Source organism: Typopeltis vanoorti, chromosome 9, assembly GCF_054136105.1.
Source record: "Typopeltis vanoorti isolate ZY-2024b chromosome 9, IOZ_Tvanoo_1.0, whole genome shotgun sequence".
Taxonomy (NCBI): Eukaryota; Metazoa; Arthropoda; class Arachnida; order Uropygi; family Thelyphonidae; genus Typopeltis; species Typopeltis vanoorti.
The window spans coordinates 60,040,317-60,059,700 of NC_143557.1; the positions used below are offsets into that span (position 1 = coordinate 60,040,317).

Consider the following 19,384-nt stretch of genomic DNA (forward strand, 5'->3'; position numbering starts at 1 on the left):
TATCTTGATTACCACACGCGCATTAAACGGTTCAGGGAGCGGGCAATTGCAGAAAAAACAAAATGATCCTGTTTCTCCGATAGCAGCAGTGGAATGGGCTCTTCCTCTAAACTGAAATAAAATCTGATTTCTTTCCTCGTGTTTATTGGTTTACTTAGTATTTCAGAGTTTCTCCTTGAGACGACATTCAGGAAAGATTGTTTTCAGCTTGAGTGAGAATACAAGCAACTGACCGCTCAAAAATTTCCAAGTGCTCAGTAGTTTAATTCAACAAGCATACGTAACGACGGTTTTTGTTAAAATATGGTGACTTTTGCGTTCGCTTCCTCAAAGATTAGAATGAAATGAAACCAAATAGTTTTCCTTATTAAACATGCCATATCGATAATAATGGAATTCCATCTTCTTAATTATTTTTTATGATCGTAGCTTTCTTTCCCGAAAGAGGGGGGGGGGGAAGCTTATTTGCCTGATGCCATGGCATCTGATAATTTCTCCATCGGTTGTGAGATCATGCTAGTCGTGTACTGTTCAGTGACCGAATTTCACAATTATAGCGGCTGAAGTCCAAACTTACTATTCTAAGCGTTAATGATTTTATTTTTTCTTTTGCTTTGGGTAGTTTGTTTTATTTCTAGTTTATTGTGCTGTAAAAAAATTATAGTTCTATTAATAACTTTTTTTTTTATCTAAAGTGGTTTTCAATTTCATTGAAAGTTTTATATATATATATATATATATATATATTTTTTTTTTTTATCGTGAATAACGTGTACTCGTGTTAGACTACACTCGCCTTATGGATTGCTTTTTGATGTTAGTTGTTTACTTATTAATAATGCACTAGTAGTTCGGTCTGCGCATGTATGAATTGGATAAGAATGGGAAGAATCATTTCAGTTAGAAATCACTTTGTTTGCAGTTGACTTGAATTTGTGTTTTGCTACTTTAGGCCTCCACCAAACAAGTTAATGTTAGAATTGAAAATCGCTTATCACTTATGTACTGTAATAAAATTTCCATCCTAGTACGGGGGATTGAAATATATATTCCATCTAGTAATAAAACATCCATTCCCAGTAATTAAAATACTGTTGCATGTAGTTTTTGTACTAATAATCATCTTTCCTTTGACAAGTTAATTCAAATTAGCTAAGTTTCCACTGAATAACAGAATATTTGAGAAATTGCATGTTTCCCTACTTATTCGTGGATCATGAAAAATTAAGCTCACTGAAATATTGCCCATTTCAATCCCCTGTCCTTTCACAAGAACCAGACCTTATTCTGCCATGGCGGAATTGTCACATCACCTTTAAAGCAAAATATTTCATACATAACGAGAGAGAGGCTTCATAGTAAAGCGATAAATATTTTTTGGCAGATTAATAATTTTTGTTTTGTTTGGTACTCTTTGCTATGAACTGTCGACTGACTTGTATATACTTGAGAACTGATATATTTAAGATAATAGAAAAGTATATTACTAGAGCATCAAGGAGAGGAGAGAGAGAGATTTTGATTGCGTTTCACTTTTTTCATTATCAGGCTACTCAAAGAACGGCTAGATAAGTCGGCATTTTTTCACAATTTTCATAGATATACTGGTAACATACACTTGTAAAAAAAAAAAAAAAAAAGAAATGCTAAACCGCTCTGTTTCCGCATTTTTTTTATTTTAATGCCTTGATGACAAAGTAATACCGCGATGCGCTGTATGCATGCACTTAGATTGGTGTATAGTAAGTCACAGTAATCGCCCTCAAGTATGCTTGCGAGACGTTAGTTACTCCGAATTTCACGAATCCTTACATCTAAAATTCGATAAATTCTGTTTTAAGTTGAAAAATATCGATCTGCTGCTTTTATTCAACACAGGCCATTCAATGGGATACGGCCTACCTTATTCGAAGCATTAAGTTCAATTAATTAAAAATCGCTTTGAATATCAATTAGCCACAAAGCAGTTTTCTTGTTTGCCCGTAGATCGCATCGTTCTGTTGATCTCGAACAAATTCGGAATATATCGGGGCAAGGTTATAAAAGCAGAACAAGAATGGAAACATACCTATATATAGGTAGCATCCTTCAATAAAGAAGCGACAATTTTATTAAGATTGTAATTGGAGAGAATGAATTCCCTTAAGAAATTCGAGCAATATTTACAAGAATATTGATAATTAATTTTAAGTCATTAAAGTCGCTCTTAAATTGCAGCTAACTTCCAATTTACTCCATTGTAATTTTCATATACGAGATAAAATTGTTACACAACCCGCATACCTTTTTTTTTTTTTTTTATTACTGGTATTAGATGTCTCAATCATGTTTTTCATTACGTGGAATCAAGTGTTTTTATCATTTTGGAAGACTATTTATTTCTTTACTATGTTTATACGTACTGATTCTACAGTTTAAAAAAAAAAAATCGTATATTTATCAGTCTTCAAGTTTTAAGATATCTGTTTTGAAGGTTAGAACTTAGTTCTTTTACTATCGTTTACTTGAACTAAATATTTGTATTCTGTTAAGAATTAGGCCATGCCGTCGGGAGATCTCAATTCCCGCATTCCAAGTACCAGTAGCAATGAGTTATTACCATGAAGGTTAACCTACCCATAAGCATTACTCAAGCCCAGTATTTCTAAAATAAATTGGGTAATCGATTTTAGGGAAGGTGTTTTCATATGTGAAATTCCTAAACAAAATGATAGATGCATTAACTAATCCAAAATGCACGTCTCATTTAAAAAAGAAATTTTTTTTTAACCTCCTCCGATATGTTTTATTCAATCTTTTTCTAAATGGGCAGAAGTTTGACACATCGAAGATGGTCATTGAATATGCAATCAGTGGGAGAGGGAAAAAAAAAAAAAAAAAAAAAAAAAAACCAAGGATGTTCCAGAACACAGCTATCTGTTATTTGTTATATTCAAGAAATATCTCGAGTGTGACAGCATTTCTTTTGATCTCAATACAACAAAAGCTTAAAAAAAAAACTTCGGAAAACATGATATCAGGATTATTACTTTGTGTGGTCTACACACACACACACACACACACGCATTCTTCCACGCGTGGACGCCAGCAAGTTTGACTCAGTCAATAGACGTGCTCGTTTCCCTGGCTTTTTTTATGAATTTTAATTGGAGCTCCCCATTATTAAGAAAAAAAGTAGGGTGATACTTGGGATACACGTGCACACCTGTTGGTGTTTCGCGTAGGATAGGAGACCATCTCGCTATTTTATCAGCACTTACTCTTCCTAGAAATGGATAATGGATGGTTTACTGTCATAAAGATACTCCATTCCGTTTTGGAAGGGAGTTGGAAAAAAAAAAAAAAAAAACTCGTTCAGGTATAGTGTTCAATTGGAATAGGCATAAGTTCGATTCTCGTCGCGATGGGAGGAATCTTTATCTGGACGATTTCAATCGAAGGTGAGTTAGCCGATCTCATACGGAGGTAGCGGGTTTTTTTTCTCCCGCATACAGACGAATCGGCCCTCCAGAACACACGCAATTTACAGACAAAAAACACTAGTTGTGGAGGTGGGCGGTAGATGGCGTTGATGGAGATGATCCGTAGTAGTAGAAGTTCGGTGTAGTGGTTGAGACAGTTGTAGGTGTCCTCCCGCGATGAGTCTTCGGACTCCTTGGAGGTATCAGGAATAATAATAATTTTCTGCTATTCGAATTTGACTTCTTGCAGTGATAATTCGTAACTTTCGAGTGTCACATGCTTTCTGCTGACTAAACGAAAATTAAGTAGTAATAATAATGTATAATAAAAAGAAAAACGCTTTGTTTGACAAATACTTAAAAAAATATATGTATATTTAAAAAAAAAAACTAGTGTTTTATTATTATGTATAATATGCGTCGAGTGCCATGTCGTTTGGTTGGGAAGTGGGTAAAACAAGAGAGAGATGATTGCTAAAATACTGCACTTCAAAAAAATTCACCACCTTCCATTTCTGTGAAGAAATGTCATTTCATGTCTTATCTGTTGAGGGAAGGATAGACTTGAGAAAAACATGTTCTACCAGGAATAGTTCGCAGAAGTAGATAGCAATCACTTCGCTGCCGCTACAGTTTTTCAATTAGAAAACCCAAGGAACAATCACTTAATGTGAAGCTTTAAGCAGTGATTTTTATCTTTCCCTTCACATTTCCTCAGCGTCACCGGAAGAGGCTGAAATAAGTAATAAAATGAATGTCATAGAAGTCAACGTGGCCATTGAGTAATTCTGGATATGTATCCAGGAACGAAATTTTGAAAAGAAATCCAGTCTAAACCCTTTTTTTTTTTACATGCGATTGCGTTTTCTGATTATTTCGGGGATATGAAGCGACAAATATGAACAGAATTCGCAAACTAATTAGCATCAGTTAATGATAGACTACTGCGAGAAGTGCATTGTATTCGGTTTCGTGCCCATCCAACTGAGCGCCGCCCTGTTGAGGGCACCTAAATTTCAGTCTAGAATGTAATTCTAAATTGTCTCGCTAGGATACGACGATGTCCTTTAAAAGTATTTAATTATGATACTTCTTACCGCAAAATCTAAAATGAATTACCCACTTCAAAATGTATTCCACAAGCAGTAGCAAATAATTTACTTTCTAAAGTACTTGCTAACCCAAATATATTTAAATTCAAAAGGTTTACATCAGAGGAGTAACTTAATATTCATAAACATATGTTCATATCTGAAGTGATCAACATAGAGGAACTTGAACTGGACTTTTCAACACGAACTGCTATTCATACATAAAAATGTCAGTTCACAAAATCGATGCATCTTGTGTAAATAGCTGGTAGCATATTTGTCAAAAAAAGTTTATTTTTATAAGTTAGAGGGAGTTTATTAATTCGTATCGGTCCCCCTCTTTCGTTCCTCCCTTTTTTGGGGGAGCAGGGGGGATGGCGGGTTGAGCCCACCTAATGTGGGATTAAGTATATGCATCTTATGACTAAGTCCATGTGTGTTCACGGGGCTGGTTTTCCTGTTCTGAGGGATGAAAAACCTATTTCCGGGTGGGGGGGGGAACCCTCTATCCCTCGTATGAGACTGGCCAACTCACCTTTAGTCAAAAGAGACCAGATAAAGGTTACTGACGTCATTGACGGGAATCGAAACCAGGTATTTCCGAACAAAAGGCTTCGTCTATACCGACTGAACTACGGATGTTCTAGTTTATTAATAATGACCATGGAATAAAACGACGTGGTCATTATAATGGTTATCCAAACATGTATGCTGGAGTTGACAGCTCGATATACGAGGCAGAACTTAATGGAACAGTAACAATTGTGCGAGTCAACGACTCGCATTACAAATCAATAGTTTAGAGAATTAATTAAAAGGAAAATGAAGAACAAGCTCAAACTATTTAAACATTTTAGGATAAAAATAAAAAAAATCCCACCGAAGTTTAAATTCAACATTTTTAATGTGTTTTTTATACTTTTACAAATAACTTTATTCCAGTATACATTAGAAGTGTGCTGAAAGCAATAAAATATAAAACTTTTTTTTTTTTCTAGTTTTTCTCCCCCTCAAATTCATTTTTCGGAACAAGTACTAGCCTTTAGATTATTATTACCCCAAGACCTCATGGAATCCAAGACTCATCTGGGAGGTCCTAATTGATGGCATTATCTGCTTCAACATAAACTATCAAGTCAGGCGGATCAAAACTTTCAATTTCTTTATAAACCCATACTGTTTTTTTTTTTTTATGAACATTGTTCAAGTTCAAGTTGCCTCTTTTCTATATCTTATCTGGTTTCTCCGCGTTTTCCGTAGTCGTCCTCCTTCCCCCTCAGTTTTCATATATTCTTAATGGATTCTTTGCTAGTCTTTCACACAAATATAATACAATGTTACTCGAGTTGGAAGCTCTTACACAAGCGCATTTACAATAATTGGATGTTCGTTTTATTTTCCTAATGTTGCAAAAGCTTGGTCTGCTCCCAACCCTTGCTGTAGTTGTTGAGAATGCATGTCGGCATTCTTTCTGGAACCAACTCCAGTAGGATTAAGTCCTCTAATTTCCACCAATGCTAAGTGTCCTACTTCTGGAACCGACCTGTTATCAGGACTACAAATTTTATGGAGGGACACAAACAACAAAATAAAGACTATCTCGGTTGGGCGGGGGGGTGAGCATCTTCTACCGACAGTATAGCTATACCTAGCTTGCCTTAGTATTGGTTCATGCTCGAACATTTTGACAGCTTCTTTTGACTTATCAACGCGGTGATGACGTAGCATAATTTACTTTGTCATCCAAGTTAGGCGACAAGTTAAGTGTTTTGACCAGTTCGTCTTCGACGGGACAACGCAGTATTGCTGAATCGATAGTGGACAATGTGAATGAGGTCCGTCTTCGAGAATGATATCGCCGGCCTTGAACTTTTTGAACCAGTCTGATGCAGTGATTTTCTTTAGGTACTCTGGCCTTTTGTTTTGCTGATGTTATTGGATTGCTTCGGCTGCAGTATGTCAAAGTTCAAACTTGTAAAGTTCTCTAATCAACTGCGTTGGCCACTCATTCTAAACAAAAGTATCACTTAAGCCTTCTTCATTACTCTGACTGCATTCCGCTAAATATTTTCTGCATTAGCTCTGTGGTAGAAAATATGTATGGAGGAATGCAATCATATGTAATATTAGAAAATTTTTATATTTTAAAGTAATCACTAAAGAGATTCAGGATATCCTTATTTTTACCTTCTCGGTATTTGTCTCATTTCAAAGTTTTTTTTTTTTTTTTTTTTTCAATAGCCTTCAGAAGATGAATATAATGAATGATCTTCGTTTTACCACATTCATAATATTTATCTTCTATAGCGAATTTCTTTTAGTGATACATCATCACTTTTCTGAACCGAAATTCAGCAGGCTCTTACTTTAATATTTAGTCCCACCATATTTCTATGTTTGTGATTAATTTTCTACTTAGTTCTAGTCTCTAACAAGAACAATATCTTCACTCTTTGTAAGCAGGTACATTCGCTGGGAATCAATCGTATTTTCCAATTTCTCATCTTGAAATCTGCCCACACCATGTGGCTTCTTTGCATGACAAGAAATTTTATTTTCGTGTTCAGCAGGCGATAACTATTGCCTGAATCAGTAGCGCATTCAGGATTTAATGTTGGGGGGGGGGGGTGAGTTGAGTAGACGATTTGAGAAACACACTAATGCATCGCATACGACCTATGATTGAGCATCTGTGATGATCGCTAATTCATAAGTAGTATAAAAATAGAAGACACAACAAAACATTAAAAAAAAGAATTTTTTAATTAGGAAAAGATTATTGGAAAATTTGAAAATTGGAGGATAGTCTTTAGACTATTTTGAGGTCTCTTCCCAGTTATATAACGTTGAAGCCTTAAATAACCCCCAACCAGATTCCTGTAATTAATATTTTTAAAATGGAATACTAAATTTTTAATTTTAAAACAATTAATTTTTAAATTGCTTTAAATTAATTAAAGCTTTATTTTTTATTATTTAATTAATTTATTAAAGATTAATTAAATAACATAAATTTTTGATAGTTTATTGTGAAATAACAAAACATTTCCAAAAGCATCCGCTTTACATTTATACGAAAATATATCCCAAAAATTGAAACTAAAAACACGGAACTTATTGATTGCATTGCAATAACTCTGTTCTAGCTGGATGGTATTTAATTAAATTTGGTATCTAAGATTTCTATTAAATTAATGTACATTTTGGTTTTTCTGTCAAATCAACAGCAATGGAAAATTAGGCACATAAAAATATTGGAGAAAAGAGTGGTCCCACAGATCCAGAAAGACAAAGAACTTGCTTCCAACAGGCTCTCACTTCATGCCACACTTCAAAAAAAAAAAAAAAAAGCGAGTTCCTCAAAAATCGCCACATCCAATTGCTTTAGCAGCCAGGTGACTCTCCTGACATTAGCACAATAGAAAATCTGTGGGTCATAGTGAAAAAGAGACTTGGAAAATTTAAATTGTGATACCAAGGATAATTTAATACAATCCATTATAAAAGTATGGATTCAAGATGCAGAAATAAATTTAATACAATCCATTATAAAAGTATGGATTCAAGATGCAGAAATAAATTTAATACAATCCATTATAAAAGTATGGATTCAAGATGCAGAAATAAATTTAATACAATCCATTATAAAAGTATGGATTCAAGATGCAGAAATAAATTTAATACAATCCATTATAAAAGTATGGATTCAAGATGCAGAAATAAATTTAATACAATCCATTATAAAAGTATGGATTCAAGATGCAGAAATAAATTTAAAAAGAAAGTGTTCTACATTGGTAGAGCCCATGCCTAAGTGAATTAATGAACTTTTCAGGAACAGAGGAGCACATGTAAATTATTAGGTAAAACTGGAGTTTTGTACTTATTTTCTTGCAAAATTAAAATTTTTCTTTTAAAATGTGTCTGGATTAATTTGTTTGCTACTATATTATGTAAATTTTGATAGTAGTTTCAATAACGTTAATTGTCACAGACATTGTGATTGTTCAAAATAGTAAAAATATCATAATCAGACTTCAATCGTGAATAATTTCGAATGATTTTTGTTATAATTTTTTCTGTTAATTCAGTTTTTATTGGCAAAAATATTGGACTATTTTAACAGCAAAATTATACAAAACAAGTATGTATGGTACCTATGTCCAAAATAGCTGTACATTCAGCTGATGTGATAATGTTACTATACAAGAATGTTTCTACAAAATACCTTTTTCTATGATTGTGATCATTTACTTACTTGTTGATACTTTTCTGTTATTGGCATTTGTTTAAGAAAATATATCATTGTACATTATCAATAGTAAATCTTTTAGATTTCTACAGACAAATCCTTTTTTTTAAATTTATTTAGTTCATGAAAGTGATGAAAATCTTCGCTATGTGGACCATATTGAACATGTAAAACAAGCTTTATTTCCTGGGGCATCAGCTCCACAAACTCTACCTTCTAGACTTCGGCTTTGTGTTAGATATGTGCAAAAGGAGTTGCTAGAACTGCAATTTCAGAAGAATCGCATTTTGCGACGTCAAAGTGAATTACTCTATATGTAAGTACTAATAGTCATATTTTCTTTTGGACTTCATAAGAGTTTGTTTCCAATTGATTAAATTATCATTATCAGTTGATACTCCCATGAAATATTACAGAAGCCACTTCAGTCCTCCAAATAAAGGTGATAGTGGTCTCATATCAGGCAGTGAAATTAATTTCCCACTTGAAGACAATTGCAAACATCCAAGCTTGCAGCAGCCTGAGCAGTTAACATACCTGCTTTTCAACCCATTGGTTTGAGAGTGGATATGGTAACTGCTCAGCCAGACCAGGCTGATAATCTTTTATGTAGCTTCCACAAACTTGTAAGCACATCCATATTTGTGAGCTAAGGATTTTTTTTTAATTTTTTTTATTACAACCAAACCAAATTTTTTTTTTTTTTCTTCACTTCAAAAATATTGGCATTACAGTACTCTATTGGACACATTTATCTTTGTGAAATATAACCACTATATAAGGTGCGTCAAAATTTGATGGGCTTGGAGGGGGGGGAATTGAATGCACATTCTGTTTAATATCTGTCACAGGTATAACATTGTGGGTTCACTACTTTACTCTTGAGTACAAATAGGTGGTATGAAATTTTGCTCCTTTAAACCAGTTTTTTTTTTTTTTTGCATGCTACAGGAAATTGCATTAAACTGGATTTGACTGAGGTGTTTTTAAGAAAAATCATTGTATTACAGTGAGTGGTATCATGGTCTAACTAATCAAGTGAAAAAAGAAATGGTAGAAAAAAAAGGAGAGGAAGAAAGGATGGGTTGACAATGGATGAAATCATAGCTGAATTTCAGCTACAAGAAGAAATAAGCTATAGGAAATGATTGTAGACAACTATCCGAATCATAAATTTCAGTAAGTTCTATATACTCGATATGGAATTATTAAGCAGTTAGAATAACCTTGCCAAAAAGAATAATGATAAATTAACTGAACTTCAAAGACATTTGAGGGTTTTTTTTAATATAAATCTCCTCGTGAATGGTAAATCTAAATATTGGATGAGCTGAGGATTAGATCATGTTGGGGAACTTTGCTCTGGAGACCAAACATGACTTTTCAAATGACTTCAGGCCTGTAATAAATAGAATTATGTTCTTGCACTAAACAGTAAAATTCATCTGCGACCTAAGATATTCACACACACACACACAACCATGCCCACAGAGGGATTCAAACTTGTATGTTGGTTGGAGAGGATACTTTCTACTTGGTCAGCCACATTTCAAAACAAGTAACCTTAAAAAAAAAAAAAAAAAAAAAAAAAAAAAAAAAAAATTGCCATCTTTATGTGTATATCATAAATGCTAATTTGTATTAAATTCCATTAGTATATAATTTCAGTGTTGTAACTTATTGTGCTTCTGTGAATGATGTGATGGAAGGAAAAACTTTAGATATATATTTTGACAGATTTTAGGGATTTCAAATATCAAATTTCTGTGAAATCCAGCCAGCCAGACTCCTTGAATAACCTGAATAATGTCCTTGCATGTAGAAGAATAAATTTACTAGGTGCTCGCATGTTACAAAGTATACTTGGCGGGGAAATTTTGGAGGAAGTTGAGGATACAAGTGATCTTAGAAGGGTTGTGGACAAGGACCTGAGGTTCAGAGGTCACATCACACAAGTTGTGGAGATGGCAGTGATTATATGGATTATGGCAGTGATATAGATGACCTCAATATGCAGAAATACAGGTTATGTTTCAATTGTATGAGGCCTTGATCATGCTTCATATCATGCACAATTTGGTCCCCTGGTTTTTCATGGCAATGAGGATATGTTCAAAAGGGTGCAGAGAAGACTAAGGTTGTAAAGAGAAGACTGGTCTTTGGGATGTGAGATATGAAGACACATTGAGGGAATGTGATTTTCCAAGCCTTGTTGAATAGGAGGAAGAGAAAGGGTGTGATTAAGACATTTATCTTGGTAAAAGGTTATTACAGAGTTAATGTGGAAGAAATTTTTCACAGAATGAGAGGGAAGTAGAACAAGGGAACATTCCTGAAAACTGTAAGGACTGTGCAAGCAAGGGCATCAGGAGCAGATTCTATGCATGGAGAGTGGAATGCATTACTTGACATTGTGGTGAATGTAGATACACTGAATGAGTTTAAAGCGCATTTGATGGGCTTTGTGTGTGCCTTTTGTGATGATTCTTTTGACTGTGTGTGTGTCGTGGGGGGGGGGGGTCTGGTGCTAATAAGTTATTTGAAGTTTCCTGGGATGGAGGTGGGGAATAATAGCTTAATTATCAGTGTAGTTCTGGTCATTACAGTTTTGCTGGGAATTTATTTCAGCCAGGGCGATTTTCCTATGATGACAACCTTGATTATCTTGGTGGTGGTGGTTGCTGGGAGAAACATTTTCTTCTTTTTTTCATGGATAAATGATTTGAAGTAGATTTTAAAGACATCTTTTATATTTTGGTATGAGGAGACTGCATATGAATGAATGCTTGGATTCTGTAGAACCCAAAATGCTCAACACACAAAAAAAGGCCACCTGCATTAATCGGATGCAAACAGACTGTACTGCAATTCTTCTGGCATTCATTTCTGTGTATTATTGTAATGAAGATTAAGTTTTAACTAAGGCAGTTGATCCACTACATGTTATAAAGGTTATTTAAAGGTTCTAGTTTTGGACAGAAAATGCTGCATCATTGTGGCTTCTGATTGCGTTTATTTTGAATAAATGTATGAGTACTAAGATTTTGTACCTGGTTCTTGAAAGCAAGTCCTTTTGTTGGAATGACCTGGGTTCAGATTAAATCAATGATGGGAAGAACCTTCAATGATGTTTTTACAATTAAAGGTGGGTTGGCCAGTCTCATATGAAGTAGTACATTTTCCTTCTCAGAAATGTTTTTTTGATTCTATAAAACAAGAAAACTGGCCAAAGAAGATATGTAGTTAAAAGACATAATATATTGGCCTCAGTTGTTTTAGCCATAATCCCACCCAAACCAAAATTGGGTAATGTCTCATTTTTTAATGAAATCTCGCCCACAAAAGGTAAATCTATACTATACTGATAACATGGTCTTATGTAATTTCCAGAGATGGCTTCTCATTCTTTTCCTTCATGTCCTTTTGAAAATCTTTTCATTATCCATCTAATAAATCTTTCAAAAACATTGCAAATGGTACTACAAAACTACTAAAACATAATCCTGTATAATTTCCTGGAAGAAAATCTCCTCTTATTTCTCTTTATATTTCAACACTTACATATCAAAACATGGTGAGGATTCTCTTCTTGGGACGACTTGTACCTCCAGCCTTACTTGGTGTGTGTACGTACACACACACACACACACACCATTTCAGCTGAAATTTGTTGACTAGGTGTACTTTATTTTTTTTGGGGGGGGGGGGGGGAAAACTTTTCACCTATAACTACTAACACTATAAATCCTAAATCTGTCCAAATATCAAATACTACTTGCATATTGATGGTGCACACAAAGCCTCACTAACACTGCTTGCTGCTATTCAGAATAGGATATCGGATTAATTGACACTTCTTTCTTCTTCATTCTCTATCGCAATCATTTGAATCCTTCTCTGTCATAGACATTGTTTCTGCCTTATGCTTCTTTTATAGGTACTTTCACGGTCAACTTTGCTGAATTCTTTATTTCTGCACTTTCTTCCAAAAATTGTAAGAATAAGAGTAGCTGCTAGTCAACAATTTATCTCCAAACTTATTACTTTATGCGACTCCTAAGAAAGGTTATAAACCTATGGTACATTAGTGTCATGGGAGGGCTAAGAATTTTTATTTTATTTTATTCATTTATCTGACCTGGAAAGCCTGCTCTAGAGACCAAACATGCAACTTTTTCATGCTATTTCAGGCTTCCAATGAGTAGGGCAGTGGTCTCACACAAGGCAATGAAATTCATCCACCACCTCAAGACAATTGCACACATCTATGCTTGCAGCAGGATTTTAACCTGCATCCTGTATTTTGAATATCAAATAAGCTAACTACTCGTTAGCCAGGCCAGTGAATTAACTTCTCCTTTTTTATTCTATTTACCTCTGTTTTCTGGAATTACTACTCTCTTACTGTCATTCACAAAGACTGCAACCTTCAACTAATCAAAAAAACATGTCAACAAATTTCTTCCTTCTTATCCTTTTACCCACACTCAGCACTGATTTGCTTTAGATCTTGCGACCTTTTGTCATCATCAACAGGAGTGGCGCTAGTACAAGTGCTGTGGACGTGTCTAAAAAGAGCTCCTGATTGAGATAAGTTATTCTAGGAATAATTAAGTATATATTAAGTATTATATAGTATTGTTTCCTTTAGTAGTTTAACATGTCTGGGTGATTTTGTGTGTTTATGAATATTTTAACAGTAAACAGATTATCTGTGCTCATGGCTCCCATAAAGAGGAACATAAAGATGGCGTCTAAGTCACCATATTTGTCTGATAATGTTAATTTAAAAGACTTGATTCAGTGTTCCGTTTGCGAAATATATGCATCGAGGAGAGCGGTTGGAGTCTGGTTAAACAAAGATTGTGGAGTGAATGTTTGCAAAAAGTGTAAAGAACGTGAGGATTTGAAGAATGTTTCGGGTCGTGTGAGTGATACTGTCGAAAGTGAGAATCTAAATAACAGCGATATTCAAGGTATGAACAAGGATATTTGTGAGGTAGTACCTGATAGCTGTGAGAGTGGTGTTGATAGAGTGAATGAAGTTAAGCATACAGAATGAGTGAATGAATCATCGGAAAATAAAAATGACCACACTGATGCAATGAGTGAAATAGCTTTATTATGCGAAATGATACATAGTGTAAACCAGCAACTGGAACGTTGGCAAAAATCTTTAACAAGCGTACCGACGAATAATCAGCAAAAGTATGATAGAAAAAATAAGGGTATGATAGTGAGTGTAAACAAAATGAAAGAGTGTGTATTGTATGGAGATTCCCTAGTAAGAGGTCTGTTAGTTGAGAGTTTAACAAAATTGTACCAACCCGGTGTGACAGTAAAGAATGCAAGTCGATTAGGATGCAAAAACAGCAGGTGAAGGAATTGGTAGTGGGTACAAATGATTTGAAAGGAAATAAAAAGGCTATGAGTGAGGATGTGAAGGAATTGCTTGAGGTAGCAAAAGAAAAGAGTAAGAGAGTTAAGATGGTGAGTCTGTTGCCACGGCATGACAGTGAAGAGTATAGAAGGAGGGCCATAATTGCTAATGACTTTATGCGTGAATTATGTTTGAGTGGTGTGGAATTTGTGGATGTGTGGAATGAGTTCGATGGGCGAAAGGATTTATATAAAATGAATGGATTAGATGTGCGGAGACTTGAAAAGGTGTTGTCGAATGTGGTGGAAGTGAAGTTACAGAACCAGGGAAACTAGAGTTATTAAGGGGGGGAAGTAGATTCAGATTTTAGGGAGACAGTTGAGTGTGTGAATGTGTGTAATATGCCCACGCGAGTAGGAAGGACCACGAAGCAGAATATGATAGTTAGTATAAGGCATCAAAATAGGGATGGGATAAATCGGCTTCTTCAATTCATGTATACAAATGCCATAAGTATTACAAACAAGAGGGAAGAATTTTGGGCTTTGGTTGGCACTTCCAGACCACAGGTTATTGGCATTAGTGAAACATAGCTGACAGAAGATGACACAGCTAGTGGGATTGAATGTGAGGGGTATGGTGTGTTCAGGAGTGATAGGGAGAATAAAATGGGGGGGGGATGTTATTGATGATAGCTGATGAGCTTCAGCCAAGAAGAATAGAAGTGGAACTGCAGGATAGAGAAAAGAGCACATTTGAGGCTATTTGGTATGAGATTGAAATTAGCAGAACTAAATATACAATTGGGTGCTGCTATAGACCAGGTGATGGAATAGATGGTGGAGATAGTATGCATAAGCAAATAGAAGAAACGAGTGGAAGAAGGGTAATTATTATGGGAGGTTTCAACTATGGTAACATTGATTGGAAGGAGGAGAGGACACATGGAAGGAAGGAATTGGATTTTATGCAGTAATTAAGGGATAACTATCTGCGACAGCATGTAATGGATAATACTAGGAGGTCAGAAAGTGCTTGACCTGGTAATTGCATCTGAGAATTTGACTGTAACAAATATATGACCACATTCCCACCAATTGGTGAGAGTGATCATAGGGTCTTGACTTGGGAGGTGGCTAAAGGTATGGAATTTACAATTAAGACGGGGTACATGTGGAATTATCGGGCTGGTGAGTATAACAAGCTTAGGAGATTGATTGGTTCAGTGCCATGCATGTACAACTGCAAGGGCTAGAAGTTGATAGTGCATGGGAGGCAGTAAAGAAGTGTTTGCATGAAGCAATGGCTGACTGTATACCTAGAGTCTGAATAATAAATCAATTAGGGGTTAAATGGATGAATAACACCATTAAGCTTGAGCTGCAAAAAAAGAAACACCTATGTAGGGAATTTAAAGAGAAAGGTGACCTGCAGCCACATGAACGGTATAAAGTGCAGGCCAGAAGGGCAATGAGTGTGGTAAGAAAAGCAAAAAAGGATTAAGAAAGAACATTGGCCATGCAGGCTAAAGAGAATCCTAAACAGTTTTTTCGATATGTTGCTAGTAAAAGAAAAAATGTATATGGCAGAATGATTTTAAAGAATGCCAATGGTAGGGAGGTAACCAAATCAGCTGATATAGTTGAATTACTGAGCAAGCACTTAGCAAGAATATATCTTCCAGGTGGTGACATTGCAGAAATGAATGAACCAATAGATTATACGGGAATTGTGGTGAATGAAGTGTAGGTGAGTAGTCTATTGCACAGTGACGGTTGAACTGGATAAGGGTAATGGGTTTACAGTGATTCTACTGGACCTTGCCAAGGCCTTTGACAGGATACCACATGTTACTCTAATCAGTAAACTGAAGCAGATGGGGATGGATATAGGGTTGGTGAGATGGATAGGAGGGTGGTTGATGGTAAAATACCAGAGAGTGGTTTATTCAGGAGTGGAGTCCAAAAGACGGCTCGTGACTAGTGGTGTGCTGCAGGGTTCTGTTCTTGGACCACTACTTTTCAATTCGTTCATTAACGATATAGGAAAGGATCTGAGAGGAAGTGTTCACTTGTTTGCTGATGATGCAAAGTTGGGTAGAGCAATTGTGAGTACACAGGATGTCAAAATTTTGCAGGATGATTTGGATAGTTTGGAGGACTGGGTTAGGGAAAATGGATGTCAATTTAATGTGGCAAAGTGTAAGGTTATGCATTTTGGAGTGAAAAGATTATCAGCAGTATATCACGTTGGTGGAACTGCACTCCAGGAGATTGAGGCCAGGGATGCGGGAGTATTGGTGGATAGGGAGTTGAAGTTTAGGGGGCACATTGCAAAAGTGGCCAAAACAGCTCATCAAATCACTTGGTTGCTGAAAAATACTTTAATATGCAGAGACAAATTATGTTCCTCTATATCGAGCCTTGAAAAGACCCCATCTAGACTATTGTGCCCAGATATGGGCACCAGGGTTTCTTCTTGATGGGGAGGGAAGTGGAGAGGATCCAGAGATGATTGACCAAGATGATAGCAGGTCTGTGGAATGAGCCTTATGAGAACAGGTTGAAGATTTGTGGGTTGCAAAAGTTGGTTGATAGGTAAAAAAGGGGTGATGTGATTGAGACATTGAAATTACTGAAGGGTTTCTATAGGATTAATCCAGAAGATATTTTTGAAAATAGGATTAGTGGTGGGAGACAGACTAGGTGCCATACATGGAAGCTGGGCAAGAGTGTGGTTAGCAGGAGTATTAGAACTAGGTTTTTTACTTGGAGAGTGGTGAATGAGAGGAATAAGCTTCCAGAGAAATGAAGAAATCATAATTTTTGTTTCTTTTGTGATCAAATAGGGTATACTTTTTCTTTTATTATTATTTTATTTTTACTCTGCTGTTATTAATCTTTTTGTTTTTATTGTCCAGATTTTGCTTCCATACATTAAGACTGGTAAGGTAATGTATTGTATACTTTTAGTCTGGTTTGTTTTTGAACTAGGTTTGGTTTAAATATAGAGTTGATTACACCTGTTATTTTTAAATATTCTGTAATTTTTACATTTATATATTTTTCATTTTCATATGTGATCATACATCCTAGGTAGTTAAATGAATTCACCTGTTCTAAGATCTTGTTATCTATTACTATTTTAGTTCTTGCTGGATCTTGTCCTTTAAAGGCCATCGTTTTTTATTTTTCTGTTGATATTATCATAGCATAGTCTTTGGATATCTCATTTAGATCTAAAATAGCTTTCTGTAAGTTATCTTCAGAATTTGTAATTATTTGGTCATCGGCAAAGAGGAGTGTGTTTAAGTTTACTGTAGGAGAAAGTGTAATTCCTTTTTGTTTGTAAGGCAGATATGTTTTAAAAAAAAAATGTGAAATAGGCAAGTTTTTTTAAAATTAAATATTGAATATCACGTATTTATTTTTGTACTAATGATATTTGGACAGCATTGCTTCTTTCTTTTTAATAGAACTTTAAGTTCTGCTTAGCTTCTTTGCTTTATTAGTATTCATAAATAAGACTGTCATCATAAGCCAAGAAGTGTGTGTGTGTGTGTGTATTCAGCCATAATAAAATTTATATAATTTTGAGGACTGACCTCTTCTCTTGTAAGCTAAAGAAATATATCGAATAAAATATTTTTGGATTAGGGGAAAAAGTTAGGCATTTTCAGGTTGTGTAATTCCTGCTTAGCTTATGTCACTTGGAAAATTTGGAAACAAATCACAGATAAGAAAGGGACATTCATCCATCTTGACTGTTAACTTCAACTCGAGCAGAAGCAAATTTTTGAAATGAGCTCATGCAAGCCTTTTTTCTTACTCTAATAATTTTAATTACAAAATAATCATAACATTATGATAATTATAAGATTATTATAATACACATACCGGCCATTGAATTAGAAACCTTTATGCAGATGTACACAAATATTACTTATATAGCTTGTATGCCAAATATTTGGTCATATGGTGACCCATGTGACCAAGTATTGATAAAGGGCTTATTGTGGGAGTCCGTATGGTTCCTATGATAAGCCCTTTATCGATTGAAAACAGCAGAACTGAATGGTTTCTCAAAAGGCAAGATATATCCTTGTGTTTAATGGAAAAATAAACCACATTACTTGTCTAAAAGGGCATGACTGGCCTAAGACAGGCTGCCAAAAACAAGATTGCCATTGTCTAAGAAGGCTTGTGTGGACAAACAGACAACTTGACCACACAAGTTGACTGAAGCATTTAATGAAGGCTGTTCCCGACCCATATCTCACTGAACTAACTTCATGGAATTGAAGAGAACGATATTGACATTTTGATGCCTATACAGAAACCACTGATTTCTGCAACGAACCAGAAAGTTTGCATACAGCGGTGTCAGGAACACTGACTGGACACTGGAAAAAAGTCATGGTCGGAAGAGTCACAGTACACGTTGTTCTCTACTGACGTTTGGCAGGAGTCTCATGAAGCAATGAACCCAACTCTCCTTATATACACAAATCAAAATTCTGGAGGTGGTGTCGGCATGTTCTCTTGGTATGGAACAGGTCTCCTAATATTGTTGGAAGGTCAGGTGTCCTCCAAGGAATATCTGAACATTGTTGCAGATCAAGTCCATCCTGCAGTGTTGACTTTTATCCAGCAGGCAATGGTTGTTTCATGGACAACGGTGGTATTGTCCATTGTCATGCAAGAATAATTCAGCAGTTTTTCAGTGAGCATGATAGACTTTCACCATGTTTTTCACATGTTCCCTGGCCACCCATAATACCTGGATCTGAACCTTATAGAGAATGTATGGATATTTTAGGAAAAGAGATCTATGAGCAGAGCCCTCTTCCATCAAATCTGAGCAAAATAAAGGACTGTTTGGTGGATGCTTGATATGCCGTAGAGACATGGATGCAATCCAACACATTGTATAATCTATACCAAATCATGTATGTGCTGTAATTCGGGCTAAAGTAGATCCAACACTGTATTAAATAAGTTTCTAATTAAAGCGGCCGATATGCATATAAGATAAAATTTAGAGCTTAAGATGTTCTCTTTCTTATTTTTAAATAGGCTAGAAGAAGCTTTACTGCAAGAGGAATGTGAGAGATTAAGAAATGAGGTTGATTATCTTTCGCAAATTCCAGGTGATAATTTATATATATATATATCATGACATGATTAAAAAATTTAATGAC

General features: G+C 35.3%; 1 protein-coding gene across 1 annotated transcript in view; it reads left to right on the top strand.

Annotated features, from left to right (window-relative positions):
- LOC150103079 (uncharacterized) overlaps window positions 1–19,384 on the top strand; it is a 65,407-nt gene that overhangs the window by 8,608 nt on the left and 37,415 nt on the right. Inside the window, exons 2-3 of the mRNA XM_090398152.1 lie at window positions 8,925–9,120; window positions 19,260–19,333. Of these exons, the coding sequence (XP_090254278.1) occupies window positions 8,925–9,120; window positions 19,260–19,333 (270 nt within the window). The remainder of the gene's footprint in view (window positions 1–8,924; window positions 9,121–19,259; window positions 19,334–19,384) is intronic.